This window comes from Ischnura elegans, chromosome 6 (assembly GCF_921293095.1).
Source record: "Ischnura elegans chromosome 6, ioIscEleg1.1, whole genome shotgun sequence".
Taxonomy (NCBI): domain Eukaryota; kingdom Metazoa; phylum Arthropoda; class Insecta; order Odonata; family Coenagrionidae; genus Ischnura; species Ischnura elegans.
Genome location: NC_060251.1, coordinates 50,254,293 through 50,280,768, shown reverse-complemented (window position 1 = coordinate 50,280,768; position 26,476 = coordinate 50,254,293). Strand labels below are relative to the sequence as shown.

General features: G+C 37.4%; 1 protein-coding gene across 1 annotated transcript in view; it reads left to right on the top strand.

The window, feature by feature from the left end:
* LOC124160634 (exostosin-3) overlaps positions 1–26,476 on the top strand; it is a 42,636-nt gene that overhangs the window by 10,013 nt on the left and 6,147 nt on the right. Inside the window, exons 8-19 of the mRNA XM_046536545.1 lie at positions 3,245–3,385; positions 4,426–4,587; positions 5,001–5,212; positions 5,637–5,760; positions 7,804–7,920; positions 12,104–12,197; positions 15,805–15,935; positions 18,057–18,182; positions 18,610–18,737; positions 20,693–20,817; positions 23,200–23,348; positions 23,726–23,830. Coding sequence (XP_046392501.1) covers positions 3,245–3,385; positions 4,426–4,587; positions 5,001–5,212; positions 5,637–5,760; positions 7,804–7,920; positions 12,104–12,197; positions 15,805–15,935; positions 18,057–18,182; positions 18,610–18,737; positions 20,693–20,817; positions 23,200–23,348; positions 23,726–23,830 — 1,614 coding nt within the window. The remainder of the gene's footprint in view (positions 1–3,244; positions 3,386–4,425; positions 4,588–5,000; positions 5,213–5,636; positions 5,761–7,803; positions 7,921–12,103; positions 12,198–15,804; positions 15,936–18,056; positions 18,183–18,609; positions 18,738–20,692; positions 20,818–23,199; positions 23,349–23,725; positions 23,831–26,476) is intronic.

Genomic DNA, 26,476 nt, shown 5'->3' with positions numbered 1-26,476 from the left:
ACTTCGAAGCAGGTAGCCAGAAAAAGGTCAGTGGGTGAGAAAAGGGGGGAGGGCGTGAAACACGTTTTTATTGTTCTCGTAACTCGATATTTTTTTCGAAGCAGGGGTCTTCGTAATGCGATCCCTGTGCGAGCTGGGACCTTTTGTTTGATTTCGGGGAAGAGGAAAGCGTCAGAGGGGTGAGTCAAGTGCTGAATGGAGGGGGATAGCGGATCGTGGGAAATGCCCTAAGGTTGCTATCCCACGGCACTGAGGTTCTCCTGGTGGGGGGAATCGGGGATTTTCGGATTTTTTCACCCGACCATTTTCGGTTCCCCTCGTTGAACTCTTTTCACCGCTAAAATCCACTAATTTGATGTAATTCGTCAACTTGCGTAAAACGGCGCTGCGGGCACTAAATGACTACAGTTCTCTACATTTTTCCGAGTCAACTACCAACGACGTGCGTGCGACAGTGTATGACGCGAAATTCCAAGTATTCGAGGTATTCGAGGCGGTACTTTTCGCATAACTATTCGAAACCTCGAATATCGAATACTTTCTAATATTCGAGGTATTCGAGTATTCGCGGATACTATTCGCACATCTCTAATATTTAGTTTTTAATCTCAAATATGAAAAGATCTGTGAGACCCTTGTGCCCCCCAGAAAACATTGCTTGATCTACCTCTGGTTATAAATATCATATTATTTAAACATGCTGTCAATAAAATAGAGCCTCGATATAATGAAATTCAAGGACCCAAAAAGTAGCAATTTCATTTTTGTGAAGTTTAATTTTTTTCTCCAAAATTTCAAAGACCTAAGGTCTGTTCACTTTATCTTTGCGGGTGAGCTGGTGTGGCTTAACCGAGTTGGGGTGAGAGGAGGGAAAGTTTATCTACACGTTACTTTCCCTCTGCCAATCAGCAGACAGTAGGCATAGCCTAGCACTTCGGAACTTCAGTCGCTCTCAGACCTCTGTCGCGTCAACTTCGTGAATCTGCTAGCTGTGTTGCCAAATCTCGCGCATTCTCTTGGTGCTCTTCGATTCTTCCATTTAAATCCAACTTATAACTTACTGTTCCATATTCTTCCACTTCAATCCTTTTCCATCTCCTTTCCAGAAAATTTTTATTCATCTTTTGCATTCCCATCAGCACCGACTCCCTCCCTCCACGTATTCCCTCACAGTACTTTTCCGATCCCTTTCTTACCAAACCCTAACCCTTTTCCTCAACTCCGTATTTACTTTTGGGTATTACAACCTACAGTGGAACCTCGTTAAAGCGAGTACGGGCTATAGCGACACCCCCGCTATTACGAGAGATAGCCGATGCACCGTCAATTGACCCTATAATAAGCGTGTTAAAAATTCGTTTTTACGAGACCCTTTCGGCGTTGGCTCTCGCCATAGCGAGGGTTTCACCGCCGGAAGACTTTCATCAAGACTCTTTAACCTCTGTAACTGCTAGCGATCTGTTAGAAATGAAGTTAATGGAGTGCTCAGTCTAAAATTTATGTGGTAAACTGTCGTTCGTTAAATATAATTATTGACGAAACAATGCTTTGCATGATTTTTATTCAGTGCGGCGCTTATAAATTGTTTGAATAGTTAGTCGTTATTTAAGTAAGGAAATTTAGTGATGCAAAAAAACATCTCCTATCGTCTGGATTTATGCTTACGTTTATCGGATAGATGTTTATCTGTCGCCGCACCACTCCTGTTCCTGTATATCTGTTCGCAACAGGTATATTGGCTATTATATACTCCACCTCCGGTAAAGCGACAATTCGCTGTAGCGAGTGTTTATTAGAGCACCGTGGGGTGTCGTTATATCGAGGTTGCACTGTATATAGTTTTGGATACCTTGGGTGCTTATTGAAGGCGCTATGGAGAAGAAAGTCAACATGCTGCTTCGCAGTAGCGCGAAGAGCATTGTGTTTAATGATCTTCGTTATTTTCAATGGGAAAAGGAATTGGGCTGCTTGTGTCCGTCACGCAGAACAGCTGCAAGATGAAGATCTGAAAAAAGAAATTGATAGGGACGCTATTATGGAGCCAATAATTATACAGCTCACGGAAAGTGACTCTGAAAATGAAGACACTGACGGGAGGGAAGACGAAGAGGTTGATATATTATCCACACCACTCCAGCAATAAGTTACAAAATAAATTATTTAATAAAATACCCGTCGCGCTACTTTTCTCCATTCTTTTTGCATCCTCATCCTCGCCAATTCCCTTGCGCTCCCCGTTTATAAGAATGTTACGCCTATGTATGCCTTTCACCAGCGGTCTCGCGTTTAGCGGACAATATCCTGGCTTCTGAGATGGGATTATCCTCAATCCCCTCTAAATGAGTAGGTATACATTGTATGCATTGTTTTGCCGCCGGGCCCAAAATATCTGGCCACGTATGAGTCACACCTTTTCAGTGAGACACACGGGCGGCTATGTACAGTTGGCAACGTTAAGGTCGCTCCTGCTCTCTCTCTCTCTCTCTCGGTTCTACCCCTTCTAATTCAGCGAGGCCCCTCCCCCTTCTGCGAGGCCCTCCGAGTGTGTCCGGGATCTCACGAAAGCTGACCCGCAGAGATAAAATGAACAGATAATAATAGCATGTAATTTAAATTTCAATGAATCCAGCATAAATAGCTATCATTCAACACCTTATTATTCGTCATTCAATTATAATTAAACATTGCTAAGATTTGCTTTTTTCTAATTATATTTAAAAAAAATTTTTATACTCTAATTTTATAAACTATAATGTGAAAGAATGTTATGTTTTTGAAAGAAATTTGCCTAACGGACATATTTTTTTATAGAGATGGCATCCATGCGTAATTTTTTTTGGCATGGTGAAAAATACTGCACCAGGGTATTCTCCAATGGTTTGTAGGTTGCAAATCGGGGTAAAAAATAAACGGGAAGAGGATGCCTTGACAGCTTGCTTGATTCTAATATTAGCTGTATGTTTGAATGATTCTGGTGTGGGTATAATTAAAAGGGGAATGATTTTTAGGCCTGTAGAATTTTTACGCTACAACATGAAATTAAAATTTTAAATTAGGCTAAATTGAAATGCCTTTTTTTATGATACTGAAGTACAGTTAGAAGCATTCTTTCCCCTCTAATTATTTTTGCTCCTATTATCCACACACCTGCACTTTTTTGATTTTTGACTTTGATGATTGACTTTATTTTCTGATTTAATAATGGTAAAATGTTGGGAGTAACCTAATTTCATTCATTTTTTAGGGGGAATATGTTCCTGGGCCTGCAACTTCAAGCTCCTCAGAGCCTGCACTGCTTGATATGCATCTTCGAGCTATGTCAAGATCTGCCACATCCGATGAATTCTTCTTTCAGTTTGATTGTGGGGAGACTGATGATGATAAGGTAGGTGATAAATGCTTACCCTTTCTCTGTGTAAATCCATTGTGTGTTTGACATTGTTTGGAATTATTGCAATCAGTTTTCATTTTGAACGGTTGAGTACGATTGGTTGCAGTGTGATCAGAATTTTTTGTGCTTGTAAATTTTCCTCCCAGCAACTCATGGTGAGTGTTCATATCATCATCTGAATGAAAAGTTCAAGCTCAACAAATGATGATCTCGAACCAAGGAGAATCAACTGTTTGGAATGAAATCTTATAAGAATAATTCTGAACAGTCAAGCGTATTCCCCCAAGTACAGAATGAGTTTATTTTAGCCCGGGAGGGACCCAAATCTTCAAAATAAAAATACGTATTCTCCTGAACTTGTTGAAAGCATTTCCGTGGCCAATCATTATTACACCCAAATGTAACACTGTGATGGGGAATATGTAAGCACAAAATTAAATTCTTGTGTCAATGGTTTTAGAGAAAAGAAAATTTTCTCATGATTCCTTGTGCGTGACCCTAACTCATGTATGCTAACCACGGATATAAATCACTTATTTAAAAATTTTTAGTTTTAAAAGTTAAGTTTTTTCACTTAAAAGTTTTGGAATGAAAAAAAACTCACTTATTTTGTAAATTTTGTGCTGGCTTTGAAAAAAGATGAAACACAATTTTATACCTTTGCTTACCAGGCACTAACTGTTAAGTATCATTCCATGCCAAATCCCTGCTTCAGATCTGAGTTGGAGCTCAGTCCAACCCTAAACTCTATTCTTGCCATCTCATTAATGAGTTAGAATAGTGTCCACTTACCTTTACATAAAAGAGTTGATTCATGTAGTCAACCCCTTATCTTTCGTCACGTATTACTTACCTGCTTCTTTTCCATAGTTAACCTAATTGTGCCTTATGCATGCATTAATTTGTCCATTACCCTTGTTGAATATTCTAAATGGTGTAATGCATGTCTTTGTTGAGCAATTTTGCTATCTCGTTGTATCTAATAGTTGTTGAATGTTTCAGATCTCTGTTTAATTTGATCTCTTGATGTGTAGGGAGATGATGGCCCTGATATGGAGGCTGAGAAAAACCCAAGCCTTGGAGAATGGACATTATGTGGTCTGTCTTCATCACGAATGGCATTCTTATCAGTTTCTACTTTTACCTTGATACCTGCTCCCAGTGACCCGTCCATTGCATCTACCACTCTTGTTCAGGTAATTGTGTGCTATTAATTCATTATTACGTGATTTGATGTATTTGATTTGAGTAATTATGTACTTGTTTTAAGGAAATGTATCTCTAACTTTCATTTTTTCTTTGTGATATCTCTTTTTTAGTCTTTACTGCTGCTAAAAATATCCTAATATGTAGCTAAGAACATCAATATTGTTCACTGTTTTTCTATGTGAAAATATATGGTAAATTATTATTATCATGTGTGAGACATGTGGGTGTCTTCACTACTCTTCCACAGTGCTTCTTATTGTATGCTGCCTCTGAAATTCTTCTGAGAGGCCACATACAGCTGTATGATGGTATTTGGCTCTCGAAGCTCAATTTGGAAATTTTTATTGGGGTCAAAAATAAGGTATTGCTGCCATTATTATCCTTTTTACATTTCTTGTAGACTCGGTTGTGGGAGGCGCTACGAGCTGGAGCTGTTCCTGTAATGCTTGGTGGTGATAGGTTATCATTCCCGTTTGGTGAGTGGGTAGACTGGGCGAGGGCTGCCATCTTGCTTCCAAGTGCTCGTCTGCCAGAGCTTCATTTTCTTCTGCGAGCTGTCACAGACCCAGACTTGGCTTCTCTTAGACGTCAGGGCAGGTTACTTCGTGAGAGGTATGTTAATTTTGGAATGCAGGTTAAGGCTGGTTTATAAAATACATTATTAATAAATTTAAATTAGCCCTTTATGAAAAATTTGCTCCACAGTTTTGTGGCACTTATAGGAAAAAGTAGTGTGACTTTCTATTCCTAAATGAACAATGCTAGATATTTTTATTGCTCCTTACCTGTTAATGGTTGACTAGTTTATGCATTGAAGCTACTGCTGAAGATGAGTATTTGTTAAAAAATATGGTTGAGAGTGACTCTTATTGGAATGGATATGGCGGATGAAGAAGTTTTTTGTGGTATTGTGCTGAACCAATCCCTTTGAATTTGGTCCTCATTTGTATCTAATATGTGAACATTTTGGATAAAAATTAAACCTCATTTCTATGGAGAACAGAACCTATGTCATTAACTTTCACTTTTTCATCAGGTACTTGGCCTCTGTTCAGGCTGTCACAGATGCATCAATAGCTGCTCTCAGATGCCGTGCTGGTGTGCCCCCTGCTCCCGTGGATGATGAACCCTCACCTAGCGTTTTTAATAGCACATTCGTGGTAAGGTTTTAAGGCCTGTTTACTCAGTACATTAACCCGTACTAGTTAATTTCCAAATGTATGAATGGGTGAATGAACACGAAAATGCACCGTGTAACCACCCAACTTGAGTGAAGGCACAGATTAGATATATACAGTGGGGACATTAGGTTCCTGTACTATAGGTTTCTCTGTAATGAGAAATGCGCATGGCGGGCATATTGAAAATAAGTAAACTTATGCTGTAAATTCAAACCAAATAGTGCTAACGACTTACCATCCACCGAAAAAAGAGGGTTTAAAATTTAAAGTAGCCTAATTATTTCTTTACTAATAAAGGTAGAGCAAGGAACGCCAAATTGCATGCACAAATCTGGCAGTTATTATGTGAATAACTGACAGTCTTGTTATCTAAATCTGACCGTCGACATCGAATCACCCATTCCTTGGACCTTCGCCAACACCACAAGTTCTTATTAAACTTTTTCGACAATTTCATTTCGCATGCAAAATAATACTTGAATATAAGTTTAGTTTCTTCGATCAGCAATGTAACTCAGAAAAAATATGAAATTACTTACCTCACAGGGTCTTTAGGGAAACTGAAGAAACTCAACTTTGCTTCCGTCATGCCCGCATTGTTTTTGCAGTTAATGGCTGAACACCGAGCAAAACCTTTTCCTCTCGTCTTATTTACCACTTCCTTAATTTTCCACGTTTCTTTAAAACACTAGCACACTACGTGAAAGCATTGAAGAGTGGAGGAATAAAAAAAATTTGTGCGACAACACTCCACGCCAAGCACGAATGATTTCAACGATAGCAACCAAATAGCAACTCAAGCCACGTTTCCTTATTTAGAACATGGTAAAATGCGCAATGAGCTGATTACCGCCTTATGCCGTTTTGTCCTCTCTGTATATCCCTGTGGCGAAGGTATGAACAGAAAACAGAACCTCTTCTAATTTGATTCATACATTTGTACATGTTACGTTCCGGTCCCACAAAAATCATTCACGTAAACAGACATGACTCATATGGGTTAATTTACTGTGTAAAAAGGACTTTAGATGTGGAGGAGTCTCTCTTTGTGTAACTTATTTTCCCCCTTTCAGTTCTTAATTGATGGATTTTATTGCTGTTTCTGATTAGAATGAAGGACCCTGTAGGAAATTCTTACCAAATATTCATTGTTAATGTACTTAATTAGAAATGTCTATTATGTTCGAATTAGATATTTTGGGCTTATAAAACTGAAGTGTTTCAATCCATACTTTATTTATTCTTAACAAAATTTTATAATAGTATTGTAAGATGATATAAGAACATTTATGATCCTCTTAGAGATCAAAATGAGTTGCAGCATTTTTATGTCTAGCTCCAAGCGAAGTTATATTATCCTCAAGAGAAAATTTTGTGCATTAATTAATATTCCATTTCTTAGTATGGCAGTATTAAGTGGAAATTAAAGTTGGAATAACTCAGCTATGGAGTGGTGTAAATTCAGGGTTTGTTATTCATACATATTATATGAGAATTGATGGGGCAAAGGAAAATAGTAAAGAAACTGGTGAAACATAAAAGTGGAAATTTTAGAATTGGGGTTCTGCTAAATATACTTAATATTTATATTAATAGGGTACTGCAAGGGTCTTCAACTTGCGGCTCCCAGGCCACATGCGGTACGCCGGCTAATTTCTTGCAGCCCGTAGAAGCTAAAAAAATATTGTATCGCACCACACAATATTAAATATATATTGACACACTCGTCAAAATAATAATGTCAAACATCGCATTGATTGATTGAACTTTTTGACCAATAAAGATTATTGCACTTTAAAATTATATTCTTTTTTAAAATTATATGCTTTAATTAATTGATGTGGTGGTAAAGTGACGTGGAGCATTGTGGCCCTGCGGACGATGTGAAATCAATTTTTGGCTCTTGATTGAAAAAAGGCTGAAGACTCCTTGGGTACTGTATTTACATATGTATGTTTTAATGTCATTATAAAATATATCTATACAACTTGAATATTTATTTGGTTAATGTGCTTTTTTCAGCCCCTAAAAATGGATGCTGTACTTCCTGAGACAGAACCTGATGAAAGCTTAGGTCCAATTGAACCACCTTACCCTTCTCCAAAATTTAAAAGGAACTACACATTCTATGTCTCTCAGGTAAGCAACAGATGCTATTTGTGTTTACATGAGTCCCCGTATTTGCTAATTTACAATAATGTACAGCTTTTTAATTACATACTAAGCATTTCTGTCATTAAGTCGTGAAAGGCATGATTTATTAAAAATTAGAAAACTATTGATGTTTGTGATGGAAATTTGAATTTCTTTAGTGTGTTTACAGTAAAGTCTTATTATGTGTACATCTTTAAGAAAGTTTGTTGGTTCTTCATATTGTGGGTAGTTTTTTAATTTCTAGTTACAGCTTCTATTAAAGTTATTTTTAATATTATAGTAAAACCTTGTTAATTCAAACCCTGTTAAATTGAAATACCACCTTATTCAAAGTTATGGACTGTCTCTAACAAACCACAAATTAAATTGCTTGTTAGGTGGTATGGGTTTAATCAAATACCACTACTCATGCAATTCGAAATCTAATTTTGCCCTGCAAATCACTTTTTATCAGGTGATTTGAAGTCATCTTAGGCTTTGGTACAATATCAGAGTTATGAATAAATTATTTTGTAGTCATTTATGATTGCTGTGGTCATTTATCTGCTCTTTGAAACCAACTTCATATTCCGAACCAAGCTATTTTGCTCAAATCAAGCATCTCACTAGTTGACACTTCCCTTCCTCAGCCACTTCTATCCTTGAATATTTTTCTTTGGACTTAATGCTCGTTTCATTTGGAAGAGGGATGATTGGAACCTGCAGAAGGCTGGAAATAATCTAGAGAATCACCTACTCCCTTTCATAGATTTCCCAAAGTGGCACATGGAGCAATTATTTTGGCACATGGTGGTGGAAGGGTACCTCTATCTCAATTGATGGGCTTGCGCATATGTCAGACGAGTTAAGTCTTATGTCAATTTTTGCACACAATTACCAAGACGTTTGCCGTCCCTATCTTAGATACTTTTCTGCTTTCTACCCGTTTTGTCGATCCTGCAATTCCATCCCCACGTAAACCTATCTATATGGTCTCCAGCCTTCTCAATGGACTATTCATTCCCATCTCTCTCTCTCTCGCCATCCCTCTCTCTACGCTGTCATGAGAGATGCTTGGAGATCTTCGATTCTAATCCTAGACAACCTTGAAGAAAGATCTGAGGTTTTCCCGGCGTATGCTGTTGTTGAAGTTTATTCGGGATTGCCACCGGATAAGGTTCTCCATCTCTGCCGACGTTTCGATGGCCGAGTCGTCCATCGTCATCAGGGCTTGATGACGATGCCCTGATGACAATGGACGACTCGGCCATCGAAACGTCGGCAGAGATGGAGAACCTTATCCGGTGGCAATCCCGAATAAACTTCAACAACCTAGACAACCTTGATCACCATGAACCAGGCTTTAGCTCTTTGTTGCCTTGACAACCTCAAAGGAACCCATTTTGACCTTAAGGGCCCCCGCGCACTGGCAACTTTTACAAAGCAACTATTTAGTTGCTTTGAGGAAGTCCTTATGGAACACACGGCAGTTGCGGCAACTAAAAAGTTGCCCGTGCGCGGGGCCACAGTCAATTTCGTGTGTTTCATTTGAACATCCATGAAGCAACTAAATAGTTGCTTTATAAAAGTTGCCAGTGCGCGGGGGCCCTTAGAGTCATCAGGTGAAAAAAAGCAAGCATTTTTATCTACCTCCTAAGACTAGAGGCCTTACAAACTCTTTGGTGAAATCTTATTGGTAGAAGTGGGCAATTTAAATGGTGGAGTAGAGGCAAAGCAGCAGGTTGAAAATATGCATCTGAAAAGATTTTGATGTTGAGGCAACCTAAGTGGATGTTTTTTGAGGGGTGGGGTTTGACAGCACCATATTCCTTAGGATGTGTACCTTCATGCCGTAGCAATTGGAGACCCCTACACCAAGGACCCAAGAGAATAGAAATCCCCCGTATCCTGTCCCACAACTCAGTCCTCAAGAATACTGTCTCTCTGACCTGTAGCACAGGCCTTCCTCCGTCATTAAAATATTCCCTTGGCAGGTCGCAGTTTAATAAGATTTAAAAATCCAGTATTGGTTACCTAATGTATTCTGAAGAAAATATATTAACGTACTCTTACCAAAATCTTGTCATTCTTGCTGACAGATATTTTTATGGTGAAGGACTCACAAGTTTCAGAGACAACTATATTTTTCTTATTGTTTCATAGCATAGAGAATGGTGAAAATTCATGTTGAAACTTCATCAACCAATTAAAAATTCTATAAATCTTATTTATTAAAAGGGAAGTTTTAATTATGAGGAGGTAATGAAGCTACATGTCACTTAAGCTACAGCTACTGCAGCGAAGTTAAGAAACAGGGCTCTTTCTTTCAATCTTATCGAGAAAACTTTAAGAGGGCCTAACAAATTCAATCTAATTTAAAATGAAACAAGATTTTATTTTTGTTTTGTTTTCATGCTAGTGTTTGTTTATTATAAAAGCTTCTAAACTCAAGGCAATATAATTTTGTTATGGACAGTGTGAATGCCAGCAATTTCAACTAAGTGTCATTTACATGAAAATGACTGATAAGTTCTTTTGGGAAGGTTTTTCCTAGAGATGTATTTTTATTGCTGATTTTTTGTGGTATATTTTAGAGATGTATTTGTATGGCTGATTTTTTTAGATGTATTTTAGAGATGTATTTGTATTGCTGATTTTTTGAGACGTATTTTATAGATGTATTTGTATTGCTGATTTTTTGAGATGTATTTGTATTGCTGATTTGATTGCTGAAACGTGCTGTCTTTGGTCGAGTGTCCCTGCTGAAAAGATATTGTTGACTATTTTGTCTGAGTTAGAGTGTGTGTAACTGGCAAGTCACCCCTCTTGTCACACTCTGCTTAGGTCCTCAAACGCCTGTTTTCCTCTCATGGCTGAAGAGCTTTGCCGCCTTTGTATGTATTTTTTCTCTCATCTCATATTTCTGCTTCCCTCACACTGTCTTTGTATCGCGAGTTGCAAGAGGGAGAAGGAATTGCTCTTGAGGGGTGGATTTCTGAAACTGGGTCATAATTTTCTCTTGGGTTTCCAAGTGTTCAGGGAGGGAGTGGAAACTCAGCCTGACTTTCTATCAACAGCTGCTACGTTTCCTCCATCTCTACTATATCTCCACCTTAGAGGAGGGAACGCCCAATGAATTTCAAGATGGCAAGTGCACTTCCTTGAATGGACTATACAGCTCCATAATCTCAAGCCTATAGCAAGGATGATTAAATTTTGCAATAAGTTCAATGCATTGAGTTCTATTTTCCAAAGACTTAGAGTATGAAGTACGAAAATTAATAAGGAGATGTGAGAAACTTTCTTCTAAATGTTGTAACAATATCTCGTCAAATATCATATGGTCTCTACCCACAGTGTTTCACACATTTGTGTGAAAATTTGTGAAGGAGAAGAGATTTGGCAGGTGAAAAATTCATTTAAGCTGGAAAATGTCACAATGGATATCATCGTTCCTGGCAATAGTTAATGCTTGCGGCCTGGCAATTGATGCACAGTGCTGTTTGCAGTTTTGGATGTTAGAAATAATAGGCGCATTGATCGTATGAGGACTCGTGGCTGAAGAAGGTTATTTCATATATTTTTAAAATTACGTGCATTAATGTCTAAATATGTGTACTTCCCTCCATCAAAATTTAGTTTGGTAACCTAGATTAGGCCAAGTTTGAATGTGCACTGCCGATTCAGAAAAATTATGTACATGATATCGTCTACACCAAGTAAGCTCATTAGACAATCAACCATCCAAAATTTACTTTGTGTTACAATGCACACTTGTTATTTCCTCTTCTTAACATTTAAAGCTGAATTGCCAGTCATTCGTTAGGGAAGCCGGCGTGGTGTGTCACTGCACTCAGCAGAAAATATACCAGGGCACCTCTGCATTTGAATTATTCACTTGGTGCAAAGGTTTCATACTAGATTCAGTCATCAGCATCCCCAAAATGATTTCTATCTTGTGACTATAGACAGAAACATGTAGTAGTGCAATATTTTCAAGAAACATCTGAATATTTGTGGATTACTTTCAGAAAGTAATTTTATTCTAGCCTTCATAGTTCGAAGTCCATGTTTTTTTTAAAGTCCCTTCAATTTTGAATTAGCAAGGTTTTACTGTAGTATAATTTATATTTTAATGTTATATTCATTATGATTAAGCAATTGAATACTAAACACAATTTTTCCTCAGGGTCATGAAGTTTGGAATGAGTGGGTTGATCCATTTCGGCTGTACCCCCAACTTCCGTTTGATATTGTGCTGCCATCTGATGCGAAGTTCATTGGTGAGTGAACATTGATTGCTTGCAAGAAATTTTTGTATGGATTCATTTTAGATATCACAACTATTGTGATGCACTAGTGTATGCCTTCTTTCCAGAAGAATCAATGAAAATTAGAAAGTTCTTGTGGTAAATTATACTGCAAGGTAAAAATAATGCATAGGTGTTAAAAGTTTAAGCTAGCATTGATAATCGTTTGAAAATTGTCTAACCTCAAAAGCACATGACCATTTGGGGTTATTTTACCCTAAAATTGCCACGTTGATAGGCGGTGACCATTAAGTCCATATGCTTAGTAAGATCTTGCGATGACCTGAGCTCTACAAATGCTGTTTTACTTTTACTTGAACTTACTGTTAGTTATATTGTCAAGTATCCTCAATGTAACAACAGGATTTGCTTGTTGGTGCTCTTCTTGTGCAAAACATTTTGTGAAATTGATTTCCAAATAAATAAGATTTTTATTGGATACTTCCTAAAATGCACCTGAAATAGAAGGTAATGGTACCTTATAGATCAGTAGGAATTCAATGTATGTATTTTTAAAGTATTCACATGATTAAGAACAATTAAAAATGGGATGCTTGAAAACACATTGAGTTAACCGCACAAGAATTAGGTCAACCATTTAATGAAATTGATATTATTGTAGATAGGCTTAACATTCAGGCAATAAAGTATCTTTAGATGTTGATAATTAATTGAACTTATGTAAGTGCTAAATTAAGATCTAAAACTGAGAACTGATGCTAAGAACTGAACTGGAACCAAAGAAATTTGAACCAACCCATTCCTAATGTAAAGCATGAAGTTCTTGACAACACAACTATATTGATGGTCTATTGAGCTGTCACATTTTAGCTAGGAATCAGAAACTCTACTGTCATCCCAACAATATTTTAAGAGCTTATCTCAGTGGTGGCGGCGTTAAGTCCTTGTCTGCTAACACTCAGGTCATGGGTGGATATTTTCACCCAGGGCTTGGATGTATGTGCTTTTCAAACCGATTAATTGTACATGGACTTCATAGTCCTAATTTAGACTGATGAATGAAAACATTATTATTACGAGGCTAGAGAATATTGGTGAAGAATGGCTAAATGTGATATAATATTAGGATCACTTAGAATTTTTAATCAGTCTGGTGTGGTAATTCCATGAGGTGGTCACAAGATTTAAAGATGACTGATTTTATGTTTAAGTATGCTTTTCAAAGAAAATAATGATATACAGTAAAACCCCTTATTTACACTTTTCTAGGGACCCAAGAAAAAAAGTGTAAATTGCGGGAAAATGCAAATCGTGGGAAAAGAGAATTTTCACTTTTATTCATGTACTGGCTTTGGAAATGTTAATTTTTTAATTGTTCACTAAGCATTATTCCATAACACTGTTTCCCTCTGAAGCACAGTATTTTTGCTGGCAGCAAAAATTAAAAAATAATCCTGTTTTGTCTGCACTGAAAACATCTTTTGGGCTGTAACCTTCCAGAACTCTAATATATTCAGATTCTTTCCACTGAGTTGCTGTCACTATGTTAACATCTTTGCTTTCACCACTCACCATCTTATATACAAGACTGAACCTATTTTTGAATCTGTCCAACCAACCATTATAGATGCCGTGGAATCTTCGATTCCCAATCTTGTGGGGAAATACTTTTTCTCAAGGGCCTTTGGGCCTGTTTACACGATACATTAACAGGTACGAGTTAATTTCTGCTTGCATGAATGATTTTTGTGGACCGGAACGGGACATGTACGAATGTAGGCAGGGGAAGATCCAGGATTTTATTCTGGGAGGGGCACAGAGGGCCTGACAGGCAAAAGATCTTGTCTTAGTTGAGATTAAAAACAAGATATAACAATGACTTTACAAAATTCTCTTTATTTTTATATCAAAGTTATTCTTATTGAATTAAATGATTGAGCCTCCTTGAGTAATACACAAAACAAAGCGAACATAATGATGACCATCAGGGGCGGATCCAGGATTTCTTTCTGGGGGGCACAAGCAATGCCGTATCCAGGATTTTGTTCTGGAGTGGGGAGGGGGGGGGCACAATGATACCACGTTATACAAAACGAACGCAATGATAACTGGACCGTATTAAAAATCTTGCATATTTTTAAGTGTCTGGGGGGGCACGTGCCCCCCCCATAGATCCTCCTATGATAACCGTATTCAAATTTTGTCTCTTTTTTTAAGCATCTGGGGGGGCACGTCCCCTGCCCCTAAATCCGACAATGAATGCATGAACCAAATTTGAACAGGCTCTATTTTCTGTTCGTGCATATACGCACAAGTTGGGTGAATACACGGTGCATTTTCATGTTCATAATTTAGACATTAACTTGTACGGGTTAATGTACTATGTAAACAGGCCTTTAGATGACATCATTTGCTGGGACATTTGATGATCTTGCACCTAAAAACTACTCTTTTAGAATTCGTTCTATTTATTCTTACCTGGAATTCTTCACATATATTCTCTTTTTTTATATATGTCCGCACTGGTTTGCATATTTTACAATGGCATCGCGATTTTTCACCACGGTATTGAATGTTGAGACTGGAAATCCGAACGGATTGCCAGTCCCAACATTCGAGTCGCCAGCGTTTGAATCGATGCGGGTTCCGGTGTTGGAATCAACTATCTTTATAATTTTCATTTCCTCGTCAATTAAAAATGTCCGTTTTTCACCTCGAATTTCCATTTTCAAGCCGGATCAATTCTATTTCCCGTACGAATTGAGGGTAACTCGGCAACACACGAGTATCTGACCTACTCCTCGGCGATCAAGTGCGTAGTACAAACTGTCATGGGACTTCATAATTTTTGAAAGTTACAATAGTTTGCGATACACTGCTATTTGAATGGGATAATTCAAGTTTAAATAAGTTTTTTTAAGTATTTAATTAACCCATAATTGCTACGCAACTGTTGAATGTAGTCAGCGCAAATGTTGTCGGTCAAGTTCTATAGTTCCGGCACTTATCACGTCACGGTTTCCTTTCAAACTCTCGTGTCAAATTATCGACTACATGATTATTGTCAACATTCCTTCAAGAGTTTTTGCATTATAATTAATACATAGCTCGATTGCTCAATACACCTACTTTCATATCGTGAATCTTTTCGCCGCTGACAGAAAACGAGATGACGTAGTTCAAGTTTCCGACTTTAGTGGCGTTCTGTCCCGCCACATTCAAATTCTTCCCGAAAATAGTTCTCATTAAGTCTCTCTTAGATTTTTAAATAAAAATGCGCGAAAGGAAGCCAAAAGACAGTTTTAAGGGCTGATATGCGCGATTAATTGTTTTACTTCGCAAAAAATTTTTTTTAGCCGGCACGTCGTGATGCACATGGCGGGAAAACGAAAAAAACACGGCGTAAATACAGGGTTCTATTTACATTGGAGAGATAGGAAATATGACGGGACCCAGAAAAAAACTTGCAATTTGCGGGAAAACGTAAATTCCGATAACGCAAATACGGGGTTTTACTGTAGTACAAAGACAGTTTAGCATGTCTGAGATGGTAAATATGTATTAAGTTTTTGTTTATAATTGTTGCATTTTATCTTCCTTTTGAAACCTTGGCATTCAGGATCTGGTCTTGGGTTTCGACCTATTGGCCGTGGCGCAGGAGGAGCTGGCAAGGAGTTTTGTGAGAGCTTGGGAGGAAATGTTCCACGGGAGCAGTTCACTATAGTAATGCTAACTTATGAAAGGGAACAGGTGAGTGGTGATGATAATGCATTATGGCCTCTATAATTTGTCTTAATGTGAGTACAGTCAAACCTGTATAAGCAAGAACTGAATTAGTAAGAAACCTCTATTTGTGAGACTAATTGCCAGGTCCCATCATTATTACCCTTGAATGCCTCTACAAGTGGGAATCTAGGAACCTCCGTAAGTGAGAGATTTTTTGGATGACTTCAGGTGGGGAAATGAGTGCACGCTACCTGACTGAATACAAAATGACAAAGTTTGCGCTCAAACTTTGGATTTTTATACACTGTAGTTAACATTAACTTGAAGGGAACACATTCTACATGAAGTCCTAACACGTACTTTGAAGGAAGTTAAGAGAGAAAGACAGTGATATTGTTTCAAAGAAATTTTCAGAAGTGTAAATTTTTGCATCTTCGATTCCAGTGAATCAAGACATGCTGTTGTTGAGTTGTTTCAAAAAGGTGACAATCTATTTTTAATAAGAGAAATGAGATTAAAGAACACATAAATAATTCCACAAAAGAATTTCAAAAGACTTCAACTAATTTCTTTAAATAAAAATTGTAAATAATTTAAAGTTTATAGATATTAGGGTGGATACCTATTTTTTTTAATTGCCTAGATCAAAAGATTATTACTCCTGGAGTACGAATTTCAAGCTTTTAGATTTTTAAATGACGATATCTATTTTTTGTGATTAAATGAAAAGTGAAAATTTTAGAGCACGCTAAAACATGATGGCTAAGTATGAATACTAGGAAAGCCCATGTGACGTCAATCTGGTTCCGGCTGCCACTGTTTGAGGCCACCTTTGTGCGAGGCTATGAGTGCCGCTACGATGCAGGCTGCTAGCAGGTAGTGCTTGGCTTATATAAGGATTATTAATACCCTATCAAAGGAAGGAAACTATCCAACCACAGGCTATTTTAATAGGTGATTATTAAGAGATGTTTCCCTGAGCTCTGTGCCTCATGCATGCTTTGTTAATCTCAGGCAAAATTGGTCTAAACTGGCATTTCTAAAACCAAATAATTTGTATATAATGAATACACTAATGGTGGGTAACTAATCGCAATCAATGCCTTTCATTTTCTTTGATGAAGGAAACTACCCTATTGCATACATAATAAGTCTGTAATTGTGGATTCCCTGTACTTTCCTCCCCTTACTTCCTCATTTGTACCTCCATAAGTGAGAGTAACTTATGTAAGTGAGAAACCTCTATGAGCGAGAAAAAAATGCAATTCCCTTGAACTCTCACTTATCAAGGTTTGACTCCATTTGGTCTTCTCTTGCCGTTTACTCATTGGATGATTGCTGGAATCAAAGCCTTGGAAAGATCTACCTATACAGGGAGAACTCAAACCCATGGCATTTGGCTTAGCAGATGACCCTAGATAAGGTACCACGCACCCTAGGGGAGAGTGTGGTATCCTAGAGGGCAGAGTATGTGGCTGCTAATAGAAGGGTTCTGGGTTCAAATCCCTTTCGAATGTTTTGGACACTCCCAAATAAAAATTCTCTAGTTACAAGGGCAAGGAACTGGCCCTTATACTGAGAATGTGTGATACTCTCATGCCTGTGGTTAAGTCTGAGGTGAGCTCTACCCTCACCTAACCAAACCAACCATTGGGTTGATTCAGTGAGTGGGTGAAGTGATCTCACCCAAACAAGTGGTTAATCCTCATGCCATACTCCTGGCAATAGTTGTCTAATGCATCCACTAGACCTACAGCTCTCCTACTGAATGACTAATCAAATCCTGATCACCCACGAACCTCCATGATTTAAACATCTTCCCCCCCACTTTTACTCCAGCTTCCAACTCATCCGATACCACTCTCACTATGTCCTCAGAGCACACATTTTAAAGCAATGACTATAGTGGACAGCCTAGTCTCACTTCTTGCCCATTGTTTGCCTACCTTGATTCTCTGTTCACTACCCTCACTTGTGCAGTGTGTGCTATGTACAAATTACAAATGAGTCTCCTATAGCTGCTGAAAAATATCTAGAAGTTTAATTTGGAAACATTGTTTGTGAATGAAGAGGATATGTGTTATAAGCAAAATCATGCCACTGGCAGCGGTAATGTTTCCTTCATTGAGACATTGATTTTTTCAGGTACTTATCAATTCTCTTAGTCGTCTCTATGGACTTCCGTACCTGAATAAAGTTGTTGTGGTCTGGAACTCCCCTAAGCCTCCTCTAGAAGATTTGAGATGGCCTGATATAGGTGTACCAATTCATGTGAGTTAAATTTTTTCTCTAGTTTTACTTATTTTGCCAATCAATCAATATCTATGCATGTACTTATACTGTATGCTAAAGTAATGCTGTATATATGAGAAGTGTGACAAGTCTCCCTATGACTGTTCCATATATTATGAAATAACGTCTGAAACATTTGAGTTGTAATAATTGTTTGATTGGACCACTCGTTTGATTCTATTCATTAAAAAAAAAACATGGCATTTTTATTTGACCTGTGAATGCATATTTCATGGCAATTGTACATGAGTTTTTAGTTGATAATGTCATTGTAAAGCTATTGCATCAATATTTCAGTCTAAATTTTGGTTATTTATCTGGATTTTGCACTGTTAATATTTTATTTCATAATGACGTGTATTATAATTGTTTATTTTTTATATTAATATTTGGTAATTTTTCTTAGGTTGTGAAAGCTAGTCGAAATAGTCTCAATAATCGATTCCTTCCATTTGATGCCATTGAAACTGAGGCCATACTCTCTGTAGATGATGATGCACATCTTCGGCATGATGAGATCATGTTTGGATTTCGGTGAGTTGCTTTGAAGAATTGGACTGATATAAACATATCTATTTTTGAGCAAGTGTATATTTTTGGGTTACAATATGGTAAAGCAAATTAAATGGTAAAGCAGTTCTTTGCTGCTGATGTTTCTGTGGCTGACTCATCCATTACCATTATCAGTGCATGTACCGACATTTTTATAATTGGATGTCAAAAAAATGAATAAAAAATATTGGCACATACCATGTGGTGGAGATGGCCCTAGAAATTTTGGCAGTCAAGTTGATTAATATAGTGGTAAGACTGGAAAAATCTTTCAGCACTTATTCTTCAAGATGCACAAAAATCTTTTATTACATTTATAAAATTTGTAGTGTATATTTATTTTATTCTTGAGTTCATGTAATCCCTGTGCTGCTCTCTTATATTCTGTGTAATTAGTGCTATCCTCACCTTCTATTGTAGTAGTGTTTGACAATTGTTTTCATTTGTAAGGAAATTAACCTCAACTTGTCTGTGGTGTTGTTATTCACACCTGTTGTTTTTGAATGTTCTGATTTCTCAAGTATCCTGTACTTGAATTTAGTTGTCCTTAATAGTTTTCTTCTGGGAAAACTTTTTGAAAACAGTACTTTATTTGGAGAAATACTGCAATTGAATATGCAGTTATATTTTATAGTATTACTGGCCACATGTATTTGCTGACAATTAAGCAATGCATGAACTAACTTCTATCAATCAGTGCTGACTCAACCTTGCTTATGGTGTCTTATTTATACTAATACTCAGTTATAAATGTCAATATCCTATCACTTCACAAATATTTCAACACTTCACTTCACAAATTTCAATGATGGATTTAAAATGTCCATTGCTGAGGAATGCAAAACTAAATAAATTAGCAATGGATGGGTGTTCTTAATCTCATATTTAATTCTGTATGTGTGTAAATGTAATCTTAATCTATATACATACTATAAAGCCCACTTTGGATCACTCCCTCAGTCACTAATACAAATGTTTGGGATGAACGAGATGAGATTTGACAAAAAGTCTTATGACGGCTCCCTCGAAAATTATCTGAAACCCCAGGAAAAAAATATGAAAACACTAAATTTCCCATTATTTATCTGTCTATTCACTTTAAATTGAGTATGGGGATTAGTTCAAAATTGTTATGAATTTGGGCTCTTTGTTTTAAACGTTGCCTGCCGTGGACTTTATGAAGAATTCGCCCAACATGTTTTTCTTTTGTTTATTCTTGGATCCTTTCATATCCTTGAATTCGGTCACGTAATATACGCGTTGCCAAAGTAGCTGTGACCGACGGTGTGCTATGAGCAGACAAAAGAAAGGCTCATTCTTGGGTCATAATGACCGGAAGTGTCATGGAGATGAAGGACATGTTTTGATCATTATGACCAAAACAGTGCTGAAAGTGTTAAGAAGGAAAATGATTACTTGTACATTAGTGTTTGAACGTCCATTTATGGGTTGAGTACCCTATTTATGTACTCTAATATTAGCATTATCTATTTAAATATCTTTTTCATGACATTAATTTTAATGCTATCATCATGTAATTCATTTGGAAATCATTCCTTTAATTTTTGCTTTCACTAGGTCCTATAGTTTGTAATGCACAGGCACTTGCTATGCAATCAAGAAGCTGAAGGGTGATCAATGCTTCAGATTTACGGGCATGCTCTTAAAGCCCATTCATGTTTTTTTGCTGTTCTGATTTTATATTTTTTATTGACTTAAATAAGTAGTTAACATAAAATTTAAATTGAAATGAAAAAAGTATGTATGTATTCATGGCATTTTAAAATTTTGTTAGACTCTAGCAAATAAAATGGGAAACTACCCTATTGCTACTCCTAATTTAACTAATTTACTGTAAAGAGAATGGGCAGATGTGTTAAGCAGTGTTTGCTAATATTTCATTTGCCAATTATGTGTTCTTTATCGAATCCTTGCAGAGTATGGAGAGAACAAAGAGACAGAGTGGTAGGGTTTCCTGGAAGATTTCATGCATGGGATTTGAAATATGGTGGATGGCTGTACAATTCCAACTATTCTTGTGAATTATCTATGGTACTTACCGGTAAGTTGTGTGGATGTTTTGAATAATTTTTTCACAGTGATAGATTCATTGAAAGAAAAAAAATGGTTTGCTTGCCTAACATTATACAAGTTCATAACATTTAATTTATTTAATTTATTTTTTTCTCGAATAGTAACTTTTTCATGGAAGAAATCAGTACATCGAAAGTCGTGTCATTTAGCACAATTAACCCATTTAGGATTGATGTTATGTTATTTGAATAATTTCAGCTTTACAGGTCTATTCTGTATCTTGGGGGCGCTTTATTGCGCCGCCGCTATTTCCCTCTTTCAAATGGCATCGATTTTGATTCTTCAAATTGCATCGCGTTATATTACGCCGATTTTGGGGGCGTAATATATCGCCCCTGTGAAATCTGTAGTCGGTATGAAAATTAGTGTAGGGCAAGTAATACAAGTCGAGTAACTCATTAAGTTATCTATAAATATCTAATTATTAGACATAATAATGATTAAAATATCTTTTTTTAAATTATTCCATCGTTATCTAGCGGTCAGCGAAAGCCAATTTTAGGTTTTATGATATTACCTGCAAATCAAAGGTCTCCGAGAGCAAGATACAAATGACGGTCGAAAACAGTTCCGCGCATTGCAGACGACGAAAATTTCTTACAGTATTTATGATCAAGCTCATCTGCTGAGAATGGGATTTAACATGAAAATATCTCTCCTACCTTAATAAATGCCCTTGCGAGCATTCTATCACACAGCACAGACAGCACCGCTGCAATTGACAATGCATACTAATATATGCTAACAAGTACGTACCGTGATTTCCAACGGAAGAAAGGGGCAAATAAACAGAATGATTGCTCGAAAGAAGGAAACATTTAATGAACTATTCATCATAAAACTGCATACATTTCATTTCAACATCATTCCTCTTGCGGCATATCACAAATTTACACTGTACTAGTATATTTAGTCCGAGTCATATCAACGCTAATAGTTGTTTGAAGTAACATGGAAATGGTATCAAAATGCAAACATGATAACACTTCCATAATCATTGCTCGAGAAATTGGTATTAGAAACCGTAAAGTATGTCACACGAGTTCACAATCACAACACTCGCGATGATTCCTTCCATGACATCCGCGTAATCTAGAAAACAGCTGTTTTCCTCAACGAATGTATTTTAAATGGCCTAAAATGTGATTTCAAGTGACAAAAATGTTTTATAATTAAATAATTACCCGTGTGGACAACTGTGGATTAACTGTGGACATCGTAGAATTACGGTGAGCAATGAGACAAACGATGTAAACAAGCCGTGGCTGAAGATGAAAGTACTAGTAAAAATAATTTCGTCACCACTAATCATAAGAGTATAATCATTATAGGCGTAGGTGAACGAATAGTGCGTAGCGGACGAAGTCCTCTTCAAGACTATTATACTCGTAAATTCCGATATATTAAGCTCAAAAATTGGCGATATTCTTCCGTCGTCGACTCTTGAACCCTTGAATATAGACGCTTATTTACTTAGGCTAGAAAATATCCGATAGAAAAAGAGCAAAATCTCCAAACACAAGCCACATCGTATTTTTAACTTCTTCCCGGGCTGCCGAGTATCCTGCTGCGTTTTCGGATTGTCTCATTTGTTTATTGCAAAGAATCGAGAAATATGATTGGATGTGTACAAAACTCCGCCCCTGGTAGGGGCCGCTATCGGAATAACGCGAGCCAAATGCTGGCGTTATTGTCGATGCTATAAAGCGACCCCAAATTCCGCTTAGGGGCCGCTATTTTGAGATAGTGAATCGGGGGGGCGTAATATTGCGCCAGAAATAGCATCTCCGTCGTGATAGCGGAGCCGCTATCTGTTACAGAATAGCCCTGTTAGTGATATAGCATTGTTTGTGAAAAGTTTCATGGTTACGGGGGTGTTGTGGGTCCGGATGGATGTAGGATATTTTTTACCACCCTCGGCGGATTTCCTTTGTCATCGTCCTTCCCATAATCTTTGTTATTTCCGAGCTTGCAACATTCCCATCAAGAAATCTTAGATTCATCCCTATTAAACCATGGGATCCCTTTGTTGAATCCTGTTTCACTGTATCCTTACTGCTGTTTGTTTTCCATTCATTATGGTTGAGTCATGAGTGATAAAAATCATATAAAAACCATGGAAAGAATTGTAATTCATGAAAGTATGGGCAGGAAATGATTTTTGGTATCGTTTCTATGGAAAATTTGCATGGAGCACTGTGTGAGAGGGAAAGAGGGAATGTTTCAGGGAATGATGCTATACAATTTTAATGGGAGGTATTTAAAGAATCTCCTATTTCTTTGTTTATTCACTTCTTGTTAGTGCCTGATGGTGCATGTCCGAAAAATGTTTTTAATTTATTGTTTACAGGAGCAGCATTTTTTCACAAATACTTTGCGTACCTGTACAGTTATGGTATGCCTCAGGCAATTCGGGATAAAGTGGATGAGTACATGAATTGTGAGGATATTGCCATGAACTTCCTTGTTTCTCATGTTACAAGAAAACCTCCTGTTAAGGTAAATAGTTATATTTTTTCTAATCACTTGCCGTTGTTTTGAGTTATTGCTAGTTTGTTATGTGTAAAGAATCTACATATTTTTGGCCGAATCATGGAAAATATAAAGTTTAAAATTTTTTTAATGTTATGTTGATAGGTACTTAAGTTCTGAAACTAGTTGCTAAAATATTTTTTGGATTTAAAATGAAGAAGACATGGGTATATGTTAAAATTGGTGGAACATTTTCTGTTTGATGTTCAGTAACCTTGTACCTGCTTGGTCTTAGACAATATAATTTTAGTATTATTGAAAGAAATATTTTTATGTTTGAGTCATGGTTTCAGATTTTTAATTTTTTCATTGTATTGATGCCTCTTGTGTCAAATATTTTGTAGGTAACTTCTCGTTGGACATTCCGGTGCCCTGGCTGCCCTGTTTCATTGTCTGAGGATGATACTCACTTCCAAGAGAGGCATAAATGCATTAATTTCTTCTCAGAGGTTAGTAAACAATATTTTTTGAGCAGTTTTGTAGCTCTTGACCACACTGTTCATATTAATATTTAACTTGGTGGTGGTAAATGCATGTTCTCATGGTATTGAGGAAAATTCAGATTAATCCATCAGCATCCATTACTGTTGCAATTTTGTAAGGATTGAAATGGTTTTTGGTAACATATTGATTAACATTAACTTTACTGCTTAGAGAAAATTTGGTTGAACCAAGTCGTATAACAGTGGGCTTAGAGGTACTGAGTGGGCCTTTCTTTTATGTGGGATATGTCCCTTCATAATATATCAATAGGAGAGCTCATAATGCATAGACCCCAAAAAAAAGGAAGATCTTCCACCCTACCTTTTTAGTTGTTGTTGAGTTGTTTCAGGTGTGACTTTATGGAATCCACTTATCATAATGAGAAGTAAAGAAAACTTTGTAATTCCTCATAAATATTTAATGTACGACCTAGGTTTCAACGTGGCATGTCATCATCTGGCATAGTGGGCAGAGAATAATACAGTGAGTCCTCGTTCTACGTCACCCCGTTTAACGTCATTTCGCGATAACGTCATGAAAATTTTACGACCGTGATTCGTTTATCGCCCCTTCGCTTCGCGATAACGTCACGTATTTTAAATTTCGCGCGAGAAAAAAGGCGAACTGGCAGGCGTTACAGGTTGTTTGTTTCGTGGGCGGTAATACGGTCAGTCTATTCAAAGTGTAAAACGGTATGTATATTGTTAAGTGCGATTACGGTTTTGGCAAATTTTAGCATCAGAGACATTTCCACGACAATGTCCAAGAAAACAATGTTCACAATAATTTTGGTTTCTGTTACTGCGACGATGTTTCAGCGATGATGATGCCCAGGCGACGCCCGCCCGCCTCAATTCGCAATTAAAATCATCTCTTCAATTTCATAATCCCAGTTTGCCCGCCCTCGCTCATTTGCGCCATTTTGATTTCGCTCCTGACCGGTCCGAAAAGAAATTCTCGTAGCGAGGGTAAGGCCTATGGACCGGAGCACCGGATCCCCGGTCTGTAGCGTCTGGTAGCATTCATTGGACCGCGAAGCCGAAAAGCAGATGCGGGAAGATACAAAAATGGAGAAGGATTTACGTCACTGCTGCTATTGTCGTCGATGAAGACAGGAACTCGTATTTATGCCATAGTTTGGCATTCCCATCGTAAAAAATGCCCCAGATATGATACGGTAAAATTTTTTCGCATAGGAATTGTGAGGTCTTGGAACCGATATTCAATTTTTACATTGTTTTTATGGGATATTATGCTTCGATTAACGTCATTTCGTTTATCGTCACATTTTTCAGGAACGGTAGGTGACGTTAAACGAGGACTCACTGTAGTCACAAACAAAATTATTTAAAAAAAATTAAAAAAAGAAAAACGGTCTGAGGTGAGGGGTAAGGGGTGGAATTCCTAGGGGTGGAGTCTGGCCAAAGAGGTTGGGAATGGGTGTAGGAGCATGGAGAGGATTTGGGATTTCCGTACTTACATTATCTACAAAACAAGGGGGGAAGGTAGGGGCACGTGGGTCGGATGATAGGGAAGTGGGGAATAACAGTGTGTCCGTGGAAACATCTGAGGTATTAGGGGAGGTAAGGCCAAAAAAGGGTTTGTTTTCTTTTAGGTGTGTAAGAAAGATGGTCTATAAGGGGGAAGTGGGAAGGATACAAAATTTCGTTAACAATATGTTCCTTATTTTTGACACTTCTTAAAATTTCAAATTGCGCTAAGGCGTCAAGCCTTTGTCCCTTTTTCTTTGTATCTTTTCCTTATGTGGAATTGCAAAGTTTTCTTTACTTTTCGTTTTAAGGATGAAGCCTCATCAACTTCTCTTTACCCTCTTTCTAATTTTTCTTTTATTTGTGTCTGACTCCTTCAAGATGATATTATTTCATCCTTAAAAATTAGGGATGGTTGGATCGGATACCTCTCATCCAAATATCTGTGGTTATTGCCCTTTATCAGATACTTTGGAACCAAATTTGCTGAAGGCATCAGATGTGGATCCAAAATTTTAAATTTATGCTTCAGTGAATGGAGCGTCTCATACAAGGGAGTAGAAAGAGTTCCGATCCTATCTTCGCGTGCGCCGTTGCACTGCAATGCTTGTCGTACTCATGAACCATTTTGTTTAAAAGCTCTCGTAGGGGTTATGCCACAGAATTTCAGCTGCGGAAATTTTTACGGTAATATACGACAGGCACATAATGTGACTATTACAAAGACATGAACAACCGTCCGGAGAATCTCAACGCCATAGGATAACAACCATGTCAAAAGTGACTACATCGCAGGTTAAAAAAAACACCCTCAGCCCTCCGTTACCCCATGCCTCTGATATTTTTTTCCTTTCCAAGACGACATAGTCCATAAATAATTTTCTTTGGAGGAAAATATCAAGTTACTCGAGAATAATGGAAGCGTGTTTCATCCCTACACCATCTCACCCACTGACCTTTTTCATCTTACCTGCTTTAATTCTCTGTTTCTAGAGAACAAATGCTAGGTGTGTGACTTACTGGACCAGAAGATGCTTCGATAGGTTTCGGCAATTGGATGACGTGCACAAGATTCAAAAAAGAATGAGACCAAATGCATCTCATTTCTAACATATTTAGTTT